A 13,686-nucleotide genomic window follows, 5' to 3' on the forward strand; every position below is an offset into this window, starting at 1 on the left:
TTTGATGGCTCACAACAATGGCAAGGCAATTATTGCTTTAATTTTAATTGCACGCTGTTTAGCACTGAAAAGGAGATATCTCGATGCAAATTTGGCAAATGGAACCACTTCGGCTTTATCGGATTCGTCTCCGTTACCAATTTGGAAGGTTGCTCCGCAAGTGGGCTAACCAGTGCAGCTTTGTCTCGACTATGACCCAAGATGAGGGCAAACGGGGGTAGCAAATAAGGCATTTTATAGACGAATATTAATATTTATGAATAATAGTTTGGCACAAGTGTATTCTATTTGGTAACCCAACGTGATCCACTCGAGGTTGATGTACTTGAAAAAAAGCGGTGAATGTACACATGCTCTTGTTGAGCAAACAGACCCACATACTCGAACTTAGTCACAGACGGTGTTTTCTTAGTGGGTAGTGCCTGTGCCAGTGCCAGTGCCAGTATGCCAATGTGTAGTTTCACAAGTAACATTTTAGTTGGCTCTTCCATGGCTCTACCACCTCTTAATCAGAAGGTGTGCCGCACACACACAACCACACACACTCTGTACTTTAATATGTGCTTAGCTCTTGACGACGCACATCTGCTCGAAGACCGGATTAAAAGGCCCCCGTCGATCGATCGATCGAACGATCGATCTATCGATTTGCAAAGCCATGGATTGCGAAATCAATGGGTTGTACTATCCATACAAATGTGCTTAACTGCCTGACATTTGTTAAACGATTTGCATTGTCAACCATTTAACGGCGTTCATTAACCGCTCGTATTTATGACCCCCAATTCCAGTTAACAGCCATCAGCTATCAGTCAGCAGCCAGCAGCTACCAGGTACCACGTTCTTATTCTAATTTTTCTAATTTGGCATAGGTCTGCCATCAATCTACTTAGCATGGCCATAGGCCATCGATCGATTGACGCCGATTCGATTGTCATGCTCGGCATGACAAATTGAACAAGAGTTCATTTGTGGGTGGATATTTGTACCCTCTATATAGTATATACTATATAATGTATATAATATACTTAAAAATCTTTTCACTTGGGTCCAAACGAGTTTCTCGTTTCTTGCGGACAGTGCGATTCTGGTGCCCTGGGCCCAGACAACGATTTCTGACCCAATTTCCTTGACACATGCCTGGCAGTTTTACAAACAAAAACTGTTACGGTTAACAATAATTAATTCTGTTTCTGCGGCTATCCAGCGGGGCGTTGGCAGTTCTCATTATTCGGCAAACGCTGTCTCTTTTTTCCCAATTTCCGATTTCATTAGGCCATAATTGAGTTTAGTTGTCAGTTTGTCAGTGAGCCCATAAACACGGACAGGCGCCCTGGGGCCAAAGAGCCGGGCCAACCAAAAAAAAAAAAAAAAAAAGAAATACCACCTCTCCATTTACTGATATAAGCCCAGGTTTCTGGGCGCTAAAGAGCAACCTCAGCTTGGGGCCAGGTTCATTGAGAATTGCGGATGGCGGATCGAAAATTTTGAATCGAGAACCCAAGTGATTCGAGTTCCCACGCCTCGAATTGTTCACGCACGCCTCAATAACCAAGAACAAGAAGTTAGTAGATTATTAGAGTCGACGATTATATACCTAGCAGTTAAGGTTGGAGGTAAAAAGTTATGCATTTCTGCATCTCAACTGCATTTTGCTCGGATTTGCATTGCATATTTGTGGGGGCTTCATAGTTGCCTTTTATAACAAAGATATAAAGTTAATGTTTTAATCTAACAAACTAATATGGAGTAAGAATTAACTAATAAAATTATTAATAAATGCTTAAATTTCTTTAAAATACATTCTTAAGGCTGAACAAAAAGCTTTAAGAAGCAAAAGACTTCTAAGAAATAGTTTACAAGCTTAAAATGATTTTCCTTAATATATATCTTAAGATATGGTAAGATATAACACTACTATATAAGAAAACAATAAATTTACCAAATGATTTATTATTTATATCAATTATAAACAACCACCGAGGATAACCAAACCCCAGAACAGCTGCTACTTGTAACAGCCACAGTCTTTCGCCTTCTAACTCTATTATTGTTATTACTTTGCCTATAGATATTGAATGCAAATTGGCTTTGGCGGCCAGCGGGCTTTAAATTATGAATTCCATAATGTTTATGAAGACCAGATGCGTTTTGGCCAGTGGATGGTGGACAGGGGGACTGCAGGCAGCTAGCCAGATAGCTAGATAGCTGGCAGGCAACAACCCACAGGCGGCAGACTGGGCAATAACATAATCATAATCATAATAAACACATCCGATCGACGGCCAGCACGTGTGTGGCTCTGTTTGGGCTGATTTCTTGCCTTTGCTTTGGTAATGACCCAAATTTTTCAGAGCTGTGCGCTAAATACGCCTAATGGTCGTTTAATTATTGTACGACAGACAGCGACAGCCGTCAGCATAAATGCGGCTAATTGTACAATAACAAGGCGGGCGGGCGATTGAGGAAGGTAATTTATTGTATTTGTATTTGTATTGACCAAAACAACTAATTCGCTAGCGAAAAGAATTGCAATTATACGCTAAATACTAAATATTTCGATGCCTACACCATTGACAGCGCCATCTAGCGGTAGCTAGCTACCATGCCTGCTGCTGGCGGGCAGCTAAAAAAAAGTCACTTCAAGTTGTTACCGAACACAGTAATTTGTTTATATTGTACAGCAATTGACACGCCTGCTTTACTCAAAATTTGTGGCAATTGTCTGGAGTGCTAAAATTAATAAGGGTGCTTAGGTTTCAGTTTCTCTCAGTTTTTTATATTTATTTATCTTTTACTATTTGCCACCTTTGAGGTGCTATCTTTACGACAGCAAAGGCTAAATTGTGCCCCTGGCAAAAGCTGTGCCCGTGATATCTTATGACAGAGGGTACTAACTATAACTGAGAGTTAAGTTTAATCTAAATTTGATTTCCATTTAGCTCACGCCGCTAGTATATTAATTGCCAAAGGCTATTTGGCAGCGGGAAGCCGAGCATCGCACAGCTCATGTTCCTATTTGCGTAAATAGAATTTCATTTTTCGTTCAATATTAATGTATGCATTTTAATATAAAAGCACTCACTCCTACATACATCCACAGACGTGTTAAAAATATATTCGTTTCAACATATGGGTAAGTGCACTTGCGTAAATAATAAATAGAACGGGCCAAGTTCACTCGGTACATGCTAAATGTATGGATGTTGAAAACGGCGGTCCAATCAAGCAATTAATCAAGCATTTTCCTCCCGCCAATAACCCAAATATAGTTCAATATAAAAACCAAAAAGGGGTTGGGAAATATATATATATATATACTAATATATTCCAGCGATACTCTTATCAGCAGCCAAAAATAGAAAGCATAAGTTTTTATTAATTTGTGTTTAATTTTATAGAAACAGAAAAAAAATAGAAACACAAAGCGTTTGTTTGTCTAGCCGAGCAGCTGAGCTGAATGCTTTATAGTACCGGCCAACGTGCCGCAGCTCAGGGAACCTAAGCTCACCGGCAAAATACAAAATATAGAAGAAGAAAAAAAAAGCAGATAAGGGAGCTGAACTTGTTGCTACCAGCATTAATTAGCGATGCCTCGCAGATCGTTTGCAGATCACATCGATCGCACTCACACATCCACCAAGTTTAAGTACACAGAGAGAAAAGAGAAGAGTTATGGTACTCTCAAGCTATCATAGGCATACACTAATAGCACACACTATCATAACATAATTTAGCAATAAACATGATTTTTTATCGTGTCATATTCTTGTCATGCGGCACCGATAAAAGCATTAATAATAAAAGTTGTATTAATCCGGAAATATATCAATAAACTGGCTGGTGATAATGATTCAGAAGTAGTAGGAGTGTGAAATGGAAAGTAACAGCTCTTAGGATTGCTATTTTAAAAGGGTGATGTATATATATTTACACTGTAAATTGAAGTACCAATAAAATGCAAAAAACTCTCTGGTTTCCAAGTACTCATACGCCCTGTAAGCCGTGGCATCATCGTTCTGGCTTTGCGTGTTTGTGGTTTTCTATTGCTAAACATTTGGGTAAACAGCAAATTTGCCGTGACGTGCACTTCTGTCACTGCAAATTAACGCCTATCTATCAACTACCAGCTGATCGTACTATATTCTAGGTCTAGGCTTGGACTTAGGGCTTTGGAACTCTGCCTAGAACGTGTGTGGTCCTAGGTTTAGGTATGATAAATTGTGGGAATCGTGTTAAATTTATCAGATTAAATGAGGAAAGCCCCCTAGAAACAGTTTCTTATAACGAAGCAGCTGATAAAACTGTTGACTAGCACCAAGCTTGGGCCTAGGGCACTAGAGCCTTGGCTAAAACGTGTGTGGTCCTAGTTTTAGATATGATAAATTGTGTTTATTTTAGCAGATTAAACTAGTAAAACCCCCCCGGAACAGTTTTTTACCACAAAGCTAATATTATTCATTAATCTTTTTGATAATTTAGAAAAAACAGCCTAAGGCTGTAATATTACGTATTATTCGGCCTCATGGGAAAATGCCAAGTTTATTGACCTAACCCTCGACTAACTGCAGTCTACTGCAGCCGTAAAAACAGCTATTACATCTTAATAAAAGACCTGCAATTGTATTACATGTAGAACAAACATAAACACTAATATATCTTAAGGGATTAGCCAGGCTGGCGGCTATTATCATCGCGGGACTAATAAATCAGGTACCCAAGGCGGAAATATTCGAATAAAGCGTTGAGCGAAATGTAAATAAATAATAAATAAAACAGATCGATTTATTAATGACTTCGAATTGATTTTCTATGCAAATTACGAGATGTGTTTTGTTTTAGGTTGCCGCTTGGGTTGACGAAACCGTTAGGCAAATGCCCTGCGGCGGCATTGATGGCGAATATTCGATTTCACCCAAAACGAAAAACGGAGGGCGTGTGGCAATAATGCGATTATATGTTATATTTATAGATGTCAGGTATTGTTCGGGGTTCCCAGAAGAACGGGGCTTGGATGCTGCGGTTTCTGTTGAACTTCGTAAGTTAAACAAGTCCAGGAACTGCATGGCACCACTGGGCGTATACGTGATGCGCCATCAAAACGACATCACTCGTCCCCATAAATCATGCCACCCAAAAAATGAAAGGGTATATATGTATGAATATACATAAATAACACCCCGCATAGATCGAAGGCGAAGAACATTGTCTAATTCCCTGGAATCGAAACAAAGGCACAGCTCATGCCACCACAAATATCCGAATTCCTCCTCCTTGAAATATTAATAACACAAAAAAAACCCAGAGGGAGCCAATAATAAAAACAATCATAAAAAGAACAACGATGCCATTAAGAAACCTTCTTTGTGTATTTAGATCGCGCGAACTGCGCTCGGCTTATGCTGGCTGCACCCATCCGCGTCCGATGATAAAGTGATGATGCCCCAAGGTTTTCAAATTGCTTTCAAATATAAATGCCGAGCCCGTCGGCCCAGCTAAACCACTTCTGACTTCTGAATTGAGAGGAGTTTAGCATATGAATAAAGACGCACCGCCCCAATAGTGTCCGTTCAAGTCTCGTCTCGTCTCGTCTCGTCTCATCCGATTCCCCAAAATTTATATGCAAAGCGACAGTATCGATAATGCCGCGATGATCCAGCCTTTGCCTTGACCGTGAAGATGGGAGCCACGGTGATGATGATGATGCCACCAGCGGCGGGGCGAAATAATTAAAAGAGTGTCGTTAAAAATAAAATATAATGGATTTATGTAAAGTGATGTTACACGCTCTGGCTCGAAATGGTCACAAATCCGATAAGACGACGGCTCACAACAAATGGCAGCAAATAAATAAAAAATCATTAAGATAGGCCCACGGAATGGGCAGGTAAGTCGTCGGGGGTCTGGTCTCTGACCCGTCTAACTAGGGATGGGGCCTAAAATCTTCCTCAAAAAAAAAAATAAAACTTAAAACACCAAATAAAGCATTGAAATGGCCCCGAAGACAATCAAGTCGAGGATGAAAACCAGCTTGTGCTCTATGGGCGGTTCTGGCTTTTGATGTAAGCCCACGAGTTAGTTAAACAAATTTGTTATTTACCAAAAATAACCAAATAATTTGTTGAAAAATTCATTCACGACCTGCGACCGAGCAGAGACACATACTGAGTTACAATAATAACAAATAAAGAAACGAAAAAAAAAATCGATAGAAAAATCACCCGAATGTGAAGAAAAATTGGACAGGTAATTATTAGAGGTGTTTTCGCCTTGAGTGGATTAGCTTGGCAGCCGGGGATGGACACTGGCCCCCAATTATGCTAATACCCAGCCAAAAAAGGCCGCTAAAATTCATATTTAAATTATTAACATAGAAAAGCCCAGCTAGGCCAACACCGCATACGGTTTCCAAAAACCAACTCCTAGCCAGATTGAACATGTTTAACATTAATCTTGACTGATAAATTAAAAAAGAATTAATTAAAATGAGCAATCACTTGTCATGTTTGGAATGTGATGATGATGATTTTCTATACTCTATCATTGGGATGTTCAAAATGAAAAATTACTAAACATAAATAAATATTTATGTATTTTAGGGCTTAAAAATAATATTTCGTAAAATGTAGAAGGCAAAGTCTCTGATTCTTTCCCATAAGAAAGGGAATTGTCTTTTTCTTATCAACTTTTCTGGGTGGATTTTGTAAAAGAGTATTCCAACTTCGTTTTTCTTCTTCAACAACATTTTTTTAAGATTTTTATAAACATTTTTTTTGCCCATAATTTTGACAGTTTTCATAAGCTAGAAAATAAGCACTTGGGACTTTGGTCTTTCGGGGCACGTGGGTGGTTTCCCAAAAAAGGGGGCGGGGCGGGGGATGCGGGCCTTCGCCAAAGTGTTTGCATGCAGATCACGTATATATCTTTTGCCGCAAAAAAATATAAATTAAATTGAAAATAACCAACCGAGAGGCACCCCAAAGTCACGCCCCGGCATCACACTTAAAATGTTTTGGTCGTTTTTTGGCTTTTTTACTAGAAATTATTTCGCAGCTTTTTGTTGTATTGTATCTGGTTTCTTTTCCTCTTTTTTTTTTAAGTTTTTATTTTCTGACAGCATTAATATTCCGACAAATTATTTGTCACCCCATCCCCCAAAGGGCTGCAAGGCCACGCCCTGCTCATTTGCATAGGAATTGGCATACAGAATGGTTATTTGTGGCATTAATCACCGGGAGACGAGCTGAATATTTCACGATCATTACACGTAGAGCTACAGGCTCAGGGCATCCATTGGGTTTATGGTTAGTACTCAACAGAAATTCGTCAACACCCACATGTCGAGTGGTACTTGGATGGGATCAGTACTGGCAAATGTTCAATTTCAGACTTCTTTTCTTTGCATTTGTGGGCTTTTGTTTTTCGTCTCATTTTTAATGTCAATGAACGCTACAAATTTTCTTCATTTTTATTTAAAGTAGACGAAATAAATTGAAGACAAAATGAATAACGAGAAGCCACGGGGACAGAGAAACGCGCGCAAAGCGACGACGTACGACTCTCAAAACAATACAAGAAAAAAAATGAAAAATACTACAAAAAGAAGCAAAACAAAACAATAACAAAAAGCCAAGAAAATAAATATTCAAATTCTACACATTGTGCAAATTTCATCGTTGAAATACAAATTGAATGTAGGGGGCACCCTAATACCAGGGGGGGCATTACTTACAGCAAGTATTTCTCGACAGAGTCTTGGCGCCACATAAAAAATTAGAAAATCTATTTTCGAAAAACTGCGCTAGCACTGAACACTGAACACTAAGAATACACTGAACCGTACTGAATATGTCACAATTTTTCATGTGCTTGGCAAAGTGATTTGATGTGTTCTATATATATATATATAGAAGTCAACTCGTATATAGACAGCTTTCAGCACGCCCAACCTACCCAGGCCATCCCGTGCGATCCCAAGGGGGGTTACGTTACACATGGCCCGTTATCAGTTATAGTCGGGCTTACAGACTTCCTCCTAATTCGCACCCAACATTATGTATTATGTATTCATGAGGCCCCCAAGTTCGTGTTGTTTTTCACAAAAGTCTCAAATACATTCGCCGGACGTTGATAAAATTCTAATGGCCTGTAAGTCAGTAAGCCATGTTTCGAGCCTGCTTCCATATTTGTTGTTGTCACGTCCCCCCGTTTGACGACTTTTAACACCTTGTTGGGTTTTTTTTGTGTAAATCCTAATTATCCGCGCTTACCAACCAGCTCGGGTATGTAATTGCAATTGACGTTTTGTCCAAATGCGAACTTGAAAATGTCCAGCATTTGTATGGAAATTCAAGTGATTTATCTAATGGGTAGAAAAAAGGTTGACACACTCTAATCAGGTTGGGTGATAGTCTAAACCAGACGTCAGGGGCGTCTTTTTCCCAGCATTGTCTTAAATTTATTTGCCTTTTTATCTGAGTGCCAACTTTTACTTGGCTAACTTTGCTTAGCTAACTTTTACTTCTTATCTCGCGTGAGACATTTGCTGTAGATGCAGAATCAAGATTCTCGAAAAGTGCTTCTGCAGAGCAGTCGCGATAAGGCGATAAAGGCGGAAAAAAACGTCCAAATATCAGCAGTTCCTGGCTGACGTAAATGGCAAGGGACGACAAGTGAGTCAGCTTCGAAATCAGAACCTGAACTAAAGGGAGTTTTTTTCAGATCAAGACACGTTAAACTGCAGTCTTTGGCAAGCCGTCGATCAGTGAAGTCTCCACATCGAGATCTATTTTTCCGTTGCCGGGTGTTCGGTGAAGCGTGTGAATTCAAATGCGATGGCCAAATGTCGCTTTCTTTGTGTCCCACTGGTATTTAATCAAAATCGAAAAGAGAGTCAAAAAAAAAAAAAGGCAAACACAATGCGGCATACAAAAACGAGACGAGCACACCAAAATATCGACAAATCAACCGAAATTATAAAAGAAAGGAAAGAACTCGACACATCGATGTGGAATCAATGCAATAAATTAACTTGAATTTGGTTTTCGCTTGGCCAGCCGATTTCGATAAAGCAAAAAGAGAGCCAAACTCATACAAACAAACTCGGGCAAATAAATGAAAAATCGTAAAACAAAAGCCTGTTGAAAATCCCGGTCTGAGAATTCGATCAGCATGAAATACGATTCAGAAGACTAGGCCTCTAGATATATATATATATATATATATACTCGTATATTTAAGACCTACCTGTCTGTCCAGCAGCGGACCCTTGCTTATGAAATCCTTCTTGGGTGAGTAGAGCTCCGGCGGTGGTCCTTTGAAGGAATAACGCAGGCCGGCATCCCCAAGGTCGTTCGCCGCCACCCGCAGACAGCATTCAAGGGCATCCTCCCCCTCATCATCGTCGTTATCATCGGAGGAGCAGCGTTCCCCTGCCCCAGGGGATTCGCAGATGGTGGTGCTGTTGGTGTGGATGCTGTGACCGGAAGTGTTGGACCGGAGTGTGGTGCTGGCATATGAGAAGGCGGGAGACTTTGGTTGAATCACCTGCTCGGTCAGCAGGCAATGACACTCGGCCTCCTCCTGACCGGTGCTCTCAGGTAAACCGCTAGCTTCCGGCATGGACATGCTAAACGGATCAGATAACCACGGATATATACGATATATATGTATGTATATATTAACGATTCCAATCTACGGTTGGCACGTGCAAAAATGCGCGCGAAATCGCACCACAATCCACTGTGCGTATGTGGGGACTATATACGTATGTCGGTGTGTGTACACTTATGTTGGCTCTTTGGCTTTGCTTATTTTGTTAATTGAAATGCGACAGTCTCGTTCCGTTGCCGTGGGCACCGCACCCGCCGAAAAAAAAGTGGTTGATGATGAAGAATATAAAAAAACACAGACCAAGCACCGACTACAGCGGCTCGTGGGTATTTAAACGACTCTCACACTTATGACTGCGATTAGCTAAGATAAACTACTTTAGTACAAGAGCGATTGTACGATCTCATGATGAATATATTTTCGCCGAATCACAGAATTTCGTGGATGATGGTTGGCCAATGTTAAGCTTTAACTTCACACATCGCTCGCAATGCATTCACTTTCGAGCTGCACCATTAACTTGGTCACCTTTGGCATTCTGGGTTTCTGGCTTTCTTTTCGTCAGTACGACCAGTGGTGGTGGCTCTTTTTGCTGTCTTTACGGTGGCGAAGGTTGTCCCAGAGCTGCGCAACAGCAGCCACATGTCAGAGTTCAAGAGAACACGCCGATCGGATGGCATACTCTACAGCACTAACACAACACCAACGCCAAACGACATGGCTGGACAGGATTCACGGACGCGCGTTTTTAGGATCGATGCTGTTTCGGACTCGGATTCGGGTTCGGATTCGGATTACGAAATCGAAATAATAATACAATAATTTTTAATTTAAATTAAACAATTTTTTTGTTTTTGGCGATTTTGCCGCACGCGCAAAAAATAAACGAAACAGACGAGAACGAGCGGACTGACCAAGTGCCATAAACCATGTATCTGTATCTCCCGAAGATTCGTTTCGGCTCGCTTGAGTTCCCGCTGCGGACTGAATAATGCTCGGCGATCGGCCGTTGGTAGCGGCAAGTAATCTGCGACCGCTCACCAACACAGTCAGCTGAAATGCTAAAAGCTGCTCTCTCATACGTATTTCCAAATACATTTACAGGGATATGGGATAGCTGACGGACTGAGTTTAGAATTTTAAAGGAAATTCTAATTTTTTTCTTCATATATTTTTTTTGGGTGATTAGACATAGGGCCAAGACCTAAGATCGGTGGTACTGCCATACAAGCGAAGCGTCTGGAGAGGGAGAGGGAGTTCCAACCAGAAGAGAAAACCCTAAGCAATCTGAGCTTGAAAGAGCGAACAAGTTCCCTCTCTCTCTCTCTCTCTTAAGTTGCCTCTGTTTAATTCGATATTTTCGCACATGTGCGGATTATGTGCTCGACAAGGTTCTATAACCTTTAGAGTGCCCAAATTTCTTATCTTTCCATTTCACCAGATAAGATCTTAGTCTTGACATAGTAACAATCTTAGCATCCGGCCGCATGGTTGAATGGTCCAGTTTGCGAAATCTCTAGAAACTCGAGTTCATAGACTAAAGCATAGATTTTATCTATTTATCCTTTTGTGTTAATACCTAAGGCTATGTTTATAGTTTGTTTAATATATTTAACTTAAATATGTATTAAATTAAAGTTTATTCTAATGTTGCTTATAATCATTTATGTAGAGGGTTTTGCCAATCAAAAATTTAGTTTGATAGTAGAAAATTTCATATGAATCACAAAAAGAAATTTTCATTAAACATTGTTTTTGATGATTTTTAGATAGTTAAAAAGAATTTGAATCATTTGGAAAACATAATATGAATAACTATGAATCACTAAAATGAAGAATCTTAGTTGGGAACTTCATTGAGATATCTTAACTTCCTTCATTACTTTGAAAGTACGCTGAATTGCTTATGTTTCCCAACATTACTCAATATTTTTAGATGACTTTTATTAAGAAGTGGCTTTTCCGAATAAAAACTTATTATGAAGGGAAGTTATGTCAAGGAATGCGAGTTGACTTGTCCATTCATATCAGAGGAAAGTCTTTGACGTACTTTTTTTCAAGGGATTCTACAAATTGTAACAGATTTAGACATCTTAACTTCCTTCTGAATTGGCATTTCCAAATCAAAACTCGTTATGAACGGAATTTATTTTAAAGAATTGTGAGTTGACTTTTTCATCCTTTGACGTAGTTTTTGAAACAGGTTCTAAGAGGTCCCGACATTACTATTACAAACTATTACTAGTTTTTTTTTAATTTGAAGATGACTTTTATTAAGAAGTCGCTTTTCCAAATCAAAATTCACTATAAAAGGAATATATAGTAATGAATATAAGATGACTTGTTTTTCCTTATCGAAAGAAAACCTTTGACGTACTTTTTTCATGAGATTGTAACTCTGCAAATTGTGACAAATTTAGATATCGTAACTTCCTTATCAAAATTACTCAACTCTTTTATGGTTTTTCGAATTTAAAGATGATTTCTGATTACTCATAGGATTCTAAAAATTGTGAAAAATCTTTAAACTAAAGTGAGTCAGTTTAAGATCTAGTACCACACTAAAAAATCATAAACTAAGCAAAGAAAAGTATAATCATTTTTACCAAAACATTGCGTGTTCTCTGTAAGATCTTAACCAAAACTATTTTTCCAATTTAAAGTACATTATTTTAGGCCATTCATAGCAAGAGCATGCGACATCTGCTGGATCCCATCCCAGCAATGTGGGTCAAGATCAATCTACTGATCGCGTCAGTGAATAAAAATAGTAACCATCCGCCCGAGGAGAGGTCTTCCACATAAATGTCTTCTATGCGAAATTACCATATGTAGCAATTGACCCTATTGTATACTAAATATTTTCTTTAATCAAACGCAGCAATAAGAATTAATCAATTAAAAGACGAGAGCTCGTTTGCCAAATTAAAGTATAGTTGGAAATTAAAAATCCATTTCGCCGAGGCTTTCAGCAGCTAGCAGCTAGCGGCTAGCAGCTCTCCACTGCAGCCAGTTGGCAAAAAGAATAATCGAAAATATTCAAAAAATATGATGATATACTATTTCTGTATGTATGTTATGGATGGCTGAGTATGCCTCCAGGCTAATGAAAAACAGCTCAAGAGATTCCGGGAAGAGTGATTGCCAGCGGGGATGGTGCAGCAGCAGCAGCAACAGCAGCAGCAGCAACTATGCAATCGGCAACGCTTGTTTTGTAATCAACAACAACAACAAATGAAGGCAACATAAAACAGCACCCAGAACGGCAAATCTTTCAAAACAACCATAAAAGTCTGGAGGGGAAAGTGAGTTCCACAATACCGACTTTATTACACCGAACTTGCCATGCCCTATGCCCAGGCAATGTTTACAGATCGCACTAAATAAATACCAGCCTAGCTGGAGACTTTAGATTGGGGTTCTATTAAGTGTTCAGTTTAGCAAACATCCTTTACTAATCATCGGCATTAATAAAACTTGGCCGGCATGCTGTCTAAATTAGGAAATGCTGCTCAAAAGAGTCGCCGCTGGTTTTCAGATGCTAATGATCGAGCCACTGGAGATCTCTAGGCGGAACCCACTGACGCTGACCACAATGTATCTGTATCTATGCCGATGTCTATCTATGTGTATGTGTATCTATCGTCCGATCTACATCGCATTGTATCATCTTAATAATTAACGCATTTAGATCATTAGACCAGCCGGCAGGCAGCACGCGCAGTCATAAACTTTTGTTTAGCAGCAGATGAGATCCCTCCTTTCCCTCAGATTCATAATCACTTTCAGGTGGAGCCCATATCATTATGCATATGCAATTGCTAGCTTGTTAGGCAGAAATGGCCTCCAAACTGTAGGAAGATCAATGAGCGAGAGGCTGTGAAGGGCCATAGACTACGGATCACTACAGATCGAAGTCTTCAGATGTTCGATGTCAGACTGACTGTCTGTTTATCCGTCCGTGCGTCCAACACGCGCAGGCCTCTTAGTCAATTGCGTCTGTCCAAAGATATATATATATATATATATACAAACGTCTGATGCGTGAGTTTCTTTGGTCTCTGTAGTTTCGTC

General features: G+C 39.7%; 1 protein-coding gene across 1 annotated transcript in view; it reads right to left on the reverse strand.

Moving 5' to 3' along the window:
- The window catches only part of LOC108105550 (A disintegrin and metalloproteinase with thrombospondin motifs 9), a 34,938-nt gene extending 24,379 nt beyond the window's left edge, over positions 1-10,559 (reverse strand). The window contains exons 1-2 of the mRNA XM_017212185.2: positions 10,527-10,559; positions 9,247-9,628 (exon numbers count right to left, since the gene is read on the reverse strand). Coding sequence (XP_017067674.2) covers positions 9,247-9,628; positions 10,527-10,543 — 399 coding nt within the window. The 5' untranslated portion in view covers positions 10,544-10,559. The remainder of the gene's footprint in view (positions 1-9,246; positions 9,629-10,526) is intronic.
- Positions 10,560-13,686: the final 3,127 nt, after the last annotated feature.

Source organism: Drosophila eugracilis, unplaced genomic scaffold, assembly GCF_018153835.1.
Source record: "Drosophila eugracilis isolate 14026-0451.02 unplaced genomic scaffold, ASM1815383v1 contig_367, whole genome shotgun sequence".
NCBI classification, from domain to species: domain Eukaryota; kingdom Metazoa; phylum Arthropoda; class Insecta; order Diptera; family Drosophilidae; genus Drosophila; species Drosophila eugracilis.